Raw genomic sequence first — 10,771 nt, forward strand, 5'->3', positions numbered from 1 at the left:
CACACTATGACGACACGAACGCCAGCGGAAAGAAGTTCGCAAAGAAACTTTCAATCCGGAAGCATATATGGCAACACTCGATCAGTTAACCATTTAAGAGTTACTTATATAAATACAAAGTTTGTGTGTGTGTGTGTGTGTCTCTGTATGCTTGTTACTCCTTCACGCTATAACGGGTGGACGGATTTGGATGATATTTGGTGTAGATGGTGCGGACATCTGAAATAACACTAGTGTTCTGATTTTTCAATATTGTTTATTATGCTGCCAGAGCCACTACCTGTAGTATTCATAAAATTTTGTAGCTTCCAAATGTACGTATTTCGAACAAAAAGTATTGTTAATAATATGTATTACAGTAAGCTATAATCTGTATCATTTTTTTTTCATGTGTGCCGAATTTTTTACTATTATTTTTAAATGGATCCACGTATAGTTATCCTATTTCCAAAACTTTAACTTTGTCGGATTTTAAACGTATTCCCTGTAAAAAGTTATTTCCGTGTTTCCTCATGAGACCACAATACACGAGCCTGACGTAACCATTATTCTACATCTCACTCCGGAGCTCACTTGTAACTTGGGGGGGCTACTACGAAAATCTTAGTCTATGAACTGTACGATATGTCGCACAGTCCCTCTCACTCTCGTCACAGAATAATAATAGTACAAGACAGAAGTTTCACTGCCGTACAAAAGTGACGTTTAGGCATAAGAATCGTGCCTACTGTATGCTTCTCTGTCTATCGATAAATCGTGTTCACTCGCACGCGTTGAGTCGCACTGAATGCCTCAACGTTGGAGGCGGTATGTACTTGTAGCTCGGCGGCGGAATGGCCTAGTGACACCCCTGCTCTCGTATTAAATAATATAAGCGCCAGCGCGGCAAGATACGAAATTCGAATTTTGCACTTGAATGTCAATACGTTTCCAGATTGCAGCGCGAAGCAGAAGAGGAGGCGGAGCGGCAGCGCCTGGAGGAAGAGAGACAGCGGCGCGAGGAGGAAGAGGCGCGCGAACTGGCCCGCCTGCAAAGGGAGGAGCAGGAGGAAAAACTGCGCTTGGCCATTGAGGTGGGCTTTGGCGGTTTTTTTCGTCATTTTATTATACCTCATCCAAGTTACAGAGTTAATAATAGACAAAATTAAAACGCACGCTGTTGGTCAGAGATAACTGTGCAACATAGATAGGATGCAGTACATGGCGGCTGAACAACATCTGTCTCTTGTGCGGTGCGGACGCGTTTTATTGCTCTTATTGTTTTGTTTCTTTCTAAGACTACCTGGCTTGTTTATTCGACTGTTTCCCGATTATTCTGTGATTTGGCTTGTTTCTTGGACTGATTTCTGTTAAAAACTGGTGACTCGGCTTGTGTTTTTGGACATCGCATTTACTTTGTGGTTGCTATAATGGAAAATACTCCGGAATATGTGAAAAAAGGCTAAGGCGGCACTTCACGTTTACTGAAAAAAATATGATATGTAACATGTACAGTCAAGGGCAAAGATATCGACACGGCCAAAGTTACAAAAATATGTATACACGACTTTATGCACTTAACATTAAGGCCGTGTATACATATTTCTGCAACTTTGGCCGTGTCTATATATCTTTGCCCTTGACTGTACCTACAACACTTTTCTTGAAGCTACCCTGAAGCCTCATACAATGAAATTCTGAGGACAAGCGAAAAAAAAATTAACAGTAAATAAATTGTTTTATTTATGGCTTAAAAAGTTAATCTAAAAACACACAAGCTTTTCATATTAAGTACTTTTAAAGTTAATTAAAAAATAAAATAAAGTAAGCAGGTACCTAAATACAATAATGATATTAATATATGTAATTATTTAAAATGTTTAAAATAATAAAAATCAGGAAGGACGCCATGTAAACGTGCCTTAAGATTTTAGATGTACTTGTTCACGTCCAACGACCTTCGATGGCAGTCGTCCTCCCCCTTTCATTTGCATAAAAAATTGTGACAGAGACAAACCATCCATATTAGCTCTGTAACTTGATAAGGTATAGGCTGTGTTTCCACCAGAGAGAAACGTGAACCAGTGGAAACAGCTGAACGGAGCGAGGGTAGGTAAATTAAGCGTTTCTATTGGTTCATGCAAAACACATTCCTCGCAATACGTCCTCGCACATCTCAGGTGGAAACTCAGCCGGAGTCTGCTTGCCGGGAGTTGAAAAATATCGACGGGTCTCTAACTTAACCCCGTATATGAAATTTTACGAAATTCGAATGAATTCTTTTTTGTAATGGCCCAAAAAGGTAAAGGAGACTGACCTATGGCTATGCCTATTTGGGTAATTTTTTAATCGAAAATTGTGTCGGTTTCACTGTATTTTATTGTAAAACTCTTTATATATTGTACATAAAAACACATGAAAATAACAAAATACAGCATAATAAGATGTACAAAGGTGATTTTTTTTTATGTATGACGACTAGGTCCCAAAGGAAGATCAGCGCCGTTCGTAAGACCGCCAAATTGGTGACTTATGTAATTATTTTATGTTCATTATGATTGTGACATGTGACAAGCGCATTTTTATGTTTTCTTTCTTTTAAATAATTGGAAACTACGGCCCAAAGCCCTCATTATGAGAGAAGGCTGTGCCCAGCAGTGGGACATATATATAGGCTGGGATAATGATGAAATAATTAAAAGCATCAATAATTCCAGGCCCAACAGCGACTAGAGCGCGAGGAAGCCGAGCGCAAGGTCCGCGAAGAGGCGGAGCGGCAGGCGCGCCTCAAAGAGGATGTAGAGAAGCGCCGCGCCGCCGAGGAGGCCGAGCGGCTCCGCCGGGAGGAGCTCGCCAGGACTGAGAAGGAGAGGGTCGCGCGCCGGCAGAGGGTCGAGGCTATCATGGCTCGCACCAGGCTCAGGAAGGTATGGAAAGAGATTACCACGACCCTTTAGATCTTTGGTCTCGTTTTGAAACAACCAGAAATTTAATTTTGCAGTTGGGTCAATCAACTTTTTGGTGTAGGTAGCTTGTTGCCATGGCAACGTCTCCTGAGTTAGTTATTAAAAGTAGCATTTTATGGGGTACATTAATTATGGCAAATATGCGTTACGTTACGGGGCAATGAATGTGTTTTGAGACAGTTTTGTCTTTCGGAAACCTTTGTCCTCCCTCTTTTCCGAACAAAATGGCATGCTTGTTATCTCTATGGTACGGTTTTAAGGTACGAAAACGAAAATATGATTTAAATGTCTGGATCCTGTAACACAGGGACTCCTAGCTCAGGATCCAGAGCCGTAGACTCTTGTTTATAAGTTTTTATGCAATAAATTATTTTCATTTTCATTTTTCATGTAAATTTTGTTTTCACGCCCGTTAGTTAGTTTGTTATACTAACCACTATACTTCAGGCAGGACCTAATTTTGTCTTCAGTGGCGCCAACTGGTGAGCGCAAAAACGGTAGCCCTCATTTAATTTGTTTTATGGTATCATCTGCTCTAATTCAAACTTATATTTCGGACTTCGGTCCGCACGATCTTTTATTATGGCTTCTTCGAAACATCCCGTCTCGTTTTGTTTTCAGGCGGAGGAAGACAAGAACCAGGAAGAAGAGAAAGAGAAGCAAGACGCGCCGCCCGCTAGCAAGGCCGACAACGGAAACGCGGACTTGCTCGGCCTCGCAGCACAGGTATCTTACTGATTGCAAATGGGATGCACCAAAAAAATAACCTATAGTTTTTATTGTTTTTGGAAAGAATAGGATATTTTTAGATACCATTTTCATCGATTTTGAATTTGGATGAGTATTTTTTTTTTTTTTACGAATACGCTGGATGACGTCACAGTGAAACAGCCACGTTCCGTTGCCTTGAAAAACTCAGGTCGTATGTAACATAATCTGTGGCATTACAATGTGACAATAATACAAGCACGGCTTAGGGTCCTAAGTGAACCATGACAAGTTTTATTTATTTCTCTTCTTTTAGCTTCGATTATTCCTATGTTTGTTTAATGGTGTGATAGTAAATAAGTATTTTTTATTAAAATCTAATATTTAAATTCTTTTATATTTACTTGTAATGTAGTAATTTAGGTTATAATTTATTTGTAAAAATACATTGGAAATACTCTTATACATTTCGGACTTTACGATAAATGACAACTGTTTAAAGCCGGGTGCGCATCATGTGATTAAAGTTCTTTCTTTGTCACTCTTTGCTATTATAAGCAAGACAGCAACAGTTCCAACTGTCAATTTGCTTTAGAGTGTAGACCTGCTTTATAACTGCCTTTGTGACTGGACACTGCAGGGCTCAAATGAAGTTCATTACTTAAATTTTGTTTATTTCATTCAGTTTGTCATATTTTTGGAATCTGATTTCTGAAAAATCTTCACAATGCCTATTGCTCCAAATGGTTTTCGATTTATTATACGCTGTCAAAAATTGGGACATCTCAAATGACACAGGAAAAGTCAGTTCTCAATCAGAGCATAAATTTGTATTAAGAACGCGCCGAGTTTTAGCGCATTTACTTATAACCGGTAGATCGCTTTCGACGTCGATCGCGACTATTAGCTGAGTCGATGCGTGGCATAGGCAAAAAAACTATTATAAATACTGAAGTATGCAGTCGATCGTGGCAAGGCAAAATATAAATACTGAACTATGCTGTTTATTTAGATTTCAAGAAGTATGTAATTGGTAGATCGCACAGGGTTTCGTCAGTAAACAGTAGATCTTGGGTCTAATCAAGTTGGCCACCCCTGCTATAATCATAAACTGCAGAAACACGATTACGACTTGCACTGTCGAGTGCAATAATACGGACTTATCTATTTCTTCACAAATATGTATCACAGAGTTTTATTCAAACGTAATAAGACCGCGGTAATAATTTTTGAGTGGTTCGAATATATGTATACACATATTTGCATTTGACTAAGTTCGTCCGATATACTCGTACAAAAAATTCAAAGTTGTCTCTAAAAACAAAATAAACTCAGCGTAAATACGTATATCAAAATAAATATTGCGCGGTAGCTTATGATGACTTTTGAATAATAAGAAAATTAGATGTTGTACTATTGCGTATGCACGATACATTTTAAATATGTATTTTGTTTTAGTAATACGAAGAAAAATAACTTTCTTCGCTTCGCCCCTATCGCCTTTGCCCAGCAGTGGAAGCCGACCAACGCTAAATAATAATAAAATGATATATTCCAGGCGGAGAAGTCTGCGTCCGCGGCGGCGGCCGCGCCCGCGCCCGCGCCGCCCGCGCCCGCCAATAACGGCAACGTCACTGCCGACCTGCTGGGCTGTCCGACCAAAACGAAGTCAGTACAACAACTAGCCGTTTCCTACCCTAAACCATTAAGCTGCACCGAAACATTCACATTTCCAAAATTAACTTTGACGACCGTATGGCCAAGTGGTTAGAGAACCTGACTACGAAGCTTGAAGTCCCGGGGTCGATCCTTTAATATATATTTAAGTGTGTATCTATCTATATGAGTATGTTTATCCGTTGCCTAGTATCATAGTACAAGCTTTGCTTAGTTTGGGACTAGGTCAATTGGTGTCAAGTGTCTCGTGCTCGTGATATTTATTTATATTTACTAAACAAACCATGTTTGACTGTTAAAATGGAAATCAGATGAGTGAAGGTCGTGGTTAAACAGGTCTTCTACTATAATTACTCATTCAACTCTCGCATTTCAGACCGAAGACAAACAAGAGCAGCCGACAGCCAAAAACCAAACCAACGACAACACGAACCCGCCTGAAACAACAATGGCAACGCCAACGTTGGCCACACGCCGGCAAACGTTGGCCACATATCCGCCAGCTTCATACAAACTGAACGCAACACAGAGCTCAGTCAAAAAGCGGACGTTAAACTTTTAGACGATGACTTCACCACGCACACGGCCATGGAGCCGCCCTTAATCACCCGCTTACCCTACAAAATGCTATTTAAGCGTGTAAAATGAGAGCTCAACGCGTATATATTGGCTGTTCTGACAGAACATCCAAACTGTAGCCCCAGTACGGTACATTCGTAGATATGGGACGATGACATTGGCCGTATTGTCTAAAGCCGAGTTTAGACTTGCAAGAAAAATCGTGCAAGTTGCATTACATTGCGGCGACACACTCGTTGGCTTTACGGCCTCTCAATGTAATGCAACTTGCACGATTTTCCTTGCAAGTCTAAACTCGGTCATCTTATACCATGAGATAGAAAGAAGTGCAAACGGCTGGGACGATAGGGTCTCGTATTTCAGCTGGCTCTTGTTAAGCACAAATCGATTGTAAGTTGTATGAGGTACGCGGAGGTTTGTTTTGTTACGCGAGCAATTTATGAAGAAGTTTAGTTAGCACCAAGCTAGCCGTTCGTGAAAGTAATTATTTTATTTATTTAGCTAGTTTCCTTTGTTTCTGTCTTATATGCGGAAAAAACGTGCCTTCGATAGGTAGTTGTTTTTAATAAATTTTGTTATTCGGTGCTACAATAGATTCCTTTGAAACAATAAAATTTTGATAGACTTAGGAGTGTTGTGAAGAATATCAATGAAATGTGTCTGGTAGATTCGGTAAACTGTATGTTGTGGTGATGACTCGAGTTGAATGACATTAAAAGATTGTACAGCCAATATGTATGCCTTGGGAAACAGTCTGGGTATCTGCTTCTCTTATTGTATACATGTAATATTCAATAAAGTATGTAATAATACATCTACCTAGTGTAATACCTTCTCTTTCATTACTTTGTGTGCGAGCCAGATGCACTATGTATACCTACACCGCGTTTAACGTACGGTTTAAAATTTAAATATCCAATATTTAAATTTGAGAAGCAGACTGTTAGGAAGAAATATAATAATTATTAATGCATTTATATTGCAAATCCTTGATTCTACTACGAAATTTCCAAGCTTTTCGTTTTGCTATTATCTAAGCGAAAATAACATTATTAATCACTGCTTGAATATTATTACGGGAAATTTAATAATAAAAAAAATATTTCGTACATTTATCAACAATGATTTCATTTAGGATAGTCGGTGCAGTGAATAGGTGTCATTAGGATCAGGGACTAATGGAATTAATGTCATTATTTTCTATATTATCTATCATTAATTGTTCACGTTTGATAGTATCATTGATAGGTTGTGTATAACTGCTGTTCATGCAGTGCGTATTACATTTTGTGTAAATTATAATTAGTTTTTATTTATTGTGATGTTTTATTAATGACCCGGTTGTAGGATGTTATAATAAGGAAATCAAATCACGCTTCTTAGATCGAGAATCAAAGATGGCCGACAGGCTGATGCGGGGCGAGATGGGTGTATCTATTCTATTCGTCCATATTTTCCAACATTGTAATTTTGGACAGAGGAACGTATGTGTCTGCCGATTCGGCATAAAGTTAGCATTTAGGTATCAAATGACCATCCCCGTGTAATTTCAATGCTAAATCACTATGATGAAACCAAAAGCTAAAAAAAACGCGTATCGGTTTTAAAAAATATTTCATACCAGTGTTATTTAACTTGTTTTTAACTATCGACTTTAAAAAAACTTAACTCTATCACGTCCAGTTAAAAGGCAAATTAATGAATTTAACAAGTTTAATGCCTTTTTGTGTTAAAATATAGATATTTGATTATGTGTTATCTACAATTCTACATCTCACTACCAATGGAATGAGAGGATTTTGCTTCAAAAGAGTCTGAACCTTTTACTCTTTTACCGACTGATGTAAAATTGTCGTTCTGTTCGGTATGGAAAGACTATTGAAACAGAATCAAACTAATAACAATATCCAAAAGGGTTAAAAATAACTGTACCCATAATAAAAAAAAAACCTTAATAATAGTTAAGTTATTTAACGATGCATAAACAACCTTTGTATAATAAGTAGTTAGCATTCAAATAATTATTTTCTTTGTCTTCTATGTATCTAAAAAAATTTTTTTTTTAATCACACGGTTTTGAATTTTATGTATAGCGTTTTTAATTTTCGCTGTTCTATGCTTACATACAATAAATATAGAGTAACTGTGTATTTATCATAATAATTATAATAGTAACAAATTATCTTATCAAGGACATTGTTCCGAAACTTGTATATTCCATTTATTTCCCATTGTGTCTCATGTTAGGTTAAATTATGCATTACTGCGAAACCATTATGTCAAAACTGGTAAGGCTAATTTACAAATTTTATGTAAATTATGCTTGTTCGTTTGTACGCTTGAACCGTAATTTGGTCACTTTGAATGAAGCTCGTATCTCAAATAATTGTGTAAACCAAACTGAACCTTAAAGCATATCTCATAAAGCGAACTTAGCAAAAATATCAATTTTGAAGTATGAGCTTCTTTAAAAGTGTCGATTCTCGTCTTAACGTTTGTGTTGGGTAAAAATATTTCTATCTGTCACTTTGGCTTTGGCATTTATTTGCCTTTGTCACACAAAACGTTAGATAATTATGACAGGCTTGACAGATCAATAGCTTTTTGTTAACAAGACCGTCTCTAACGCAGTGCAAACTCCCAATGGTTAAAAGGTTAAATGAAACAATTTCATGAAGGTGTAAGTAATGTTTTATGTCAATCACATGACCATTATATAGCCTTTATTACCCGTTCAATTGTGCCTATAATCAAATGTATTTTTTTGTACCTTTTTTGCTGAGATAAAGTAACAATCATGAGTTTTTTTTTTATATACGATCTTATTTTCATTTATTTTTTTACTCCGGGATAGTAGTCGAGACAAAATTTGTTTCGAAAATTCGACAAATGTTACGATTAAACGATAATTTCGTTTGATTGATGCTACTTTTCCTGTAAGTACGCTTTTTTATTTTACGTTGCAAAAACCATTGTGATAGGCAGGTCCTAGGTGATGAAAATAAGAAAATATGTAAATTAATGTGACTCGGGAAGTTTAATCAAGTAATCTGATCATTTAAAGGCTGTCTGATAAAAGGTATGCATATACCGATAACAACTACTGATAGCGTTTTATACTTAAAGGTGAGTGAACCTAAATGTATAAACCGCCCTTAAGGTTAAACAAAGATGGCGGTCTAATAAGTCGTTTCGGTCCATTTGGTAGGTTGTCACCCATTGTAATGTATTATGTATCACTTGAGACATGGCTTCTATGTACGTTCTATTATATATTATGTTAGCAATCGATGGATTTATAAGGAGAAAGTTTTAATAAAATATTATGAAATTTACTGGGGTGTTTTATTTATAGCTTTCAGCAAACTTTTATTGAACTATTTAACGCATTCACTGCCACCTGACTACCACAGGTGCCACCGACGCACATGTGCGTTCAAATTGTATTAATAATTATGACAATAGCACTGGGCGAATTCCCGAAAATGCGTTTAAGCGTCGGTGGTAAAGAACGCGTTAAATCATTCAGTGCCGAAATACAAATATTCCGGGTGTGGCATGTAACAGGAGCAAACCTTCCATTATAGAACTCAAAATTATCTACAAAAATAATCCTTATACTTTTTTTCTAAGAATTAACATTCCTGAGATACTTATCGCGATTCTAAAAGTTGGAGTCACCTAGGTACCACGTGATAGCACGTTATTTTATGCCACGTATCAGGGTTACTGGTATTCGACTTATTCCTTGAAAAGGGTTATTTTAGAGCTTATTTACAATGTTTTTGGCTCAGTAAACCAGGGACCGAAATTCAGTATTTTCGAGTTATTCGAGTTTTAAAGTTTTTCCGAAATACCACCATCTCAGGAATGATGATTCTTAGAAAAATATACGAAATATTTTTGTAGATAATTTTAACCTCCTCCCCAGGTCCCACAGACATAAAATTGAACTTTGATCAATTCATTAATTGATGTTTGCTTCAAATTGCGAAAACATTAATTTTACGTCGGGTTTTAGGAGGTTAAGATGATCTATAACTTTTGCCTAGGCTACTTTTTGATAAAAAATTACCATTTTAAAAAAAAACTTGTAACCCGAATAACCTTTAGCACACATGGGATCATTGGGGACTTTTGACACTTTATTTCTAATCGTGTACCCAAGATCACCACCAAATGGTTCCAACGGAAGACCAGCGTCGGCCGCAAGGTTGACATCATGCTGAGTTGGGACCATTTCGTGACGAAATTTATTTCCTTTTTTCTTTGTCTTTTATTTGTAAAAAATGTCACGAATAAATGTTTTTCTTTCTTTCTTTCAAAATTCAGCTTTGTCGGATTTTTTTGTAATTGGACCTACTTTTATGACTAAATTGTCGGGATTATCATCTGATCGCGTCGCTGCATATCGATAGAGTACGTATTGTCTTATTGGTTTAGCTACCGTATAAAAGTTAGTTTGTTCTCGCGCTCGAATACAAACGTCCTTATGGGACCAGAACACCTAAGTTTGTGTTCCAATCTAAGTTACGCTTCCTTCACTCAATAGAATCATAAGGAATTCATTTTGCGTTCGGAATTGCACTACTCCTTGGAGGCTTAGGTACCATTTGTGTCCGAAGTTTAAATTTAGGGATAATACACTTCTCAGGTTAACTTGTATAGGTCGACTCACAAGAGCAGGAGCTACTACGAAATTAGAAGTTATCGTGCCCTCCCTCACACTCGTATTAAATAGTACATTGTGTCTTAAGGGCGGTAAATAAGGAATTACGAACGAGAGTCTATTAGAAGCCCGAAGTCGAAGACTGAGGGCTTTAATGAGTCGATGTTCGTAATTCTAGTACCGCCGTGCGACA

At 37.3% G+C, this 10,771-nt stretch overlaps 1 protein-coding gene and 1 pseudogene across 1 annotated transcript in view; both read left to right on the forward strand.

Moving 5' to 3' along the window:
* Positions 1-7,226, forward strand: part of LOC141439430 (uncharacterized) — a 51,701-nt pseudogene extending 44,475 nt beyond the window's left edge.
* Positions 7,227-7,306: 80 nt separating this feature from the next.
* The window catches only part of LOC141439431 (DNA-directed RNA polymerase, mitochondrial-like), a 13,543-nt gene continuing 10,078 nt past the window's right edge, over positions 7,307-10,771 (forward strand). The window contains exon 1 of the mRNA XM_074103716.1: positions 7,307-7,393. Coding sequence (XP_073959817.1) covers positions 7,307-7,393 — 87 coding nt within the window. The remainder of the gene's footprint in view (positions 7,394-10,771) is intronic.

This window comes from Choristoneura fumiferana, chromosome 20 (genome assembly GCF_025370935.1).
Source record: "Choristoneura fumiferana chromosome 20, NRCan_CFum_1, whole genome shotgun sequence".
Lineage (NCBI taxonomy): Eukaryota > Metazoa > Arthropoda > Insecta > Lepidoptera > Tortricidae > Choristoneura > Choristoneura fumiferana.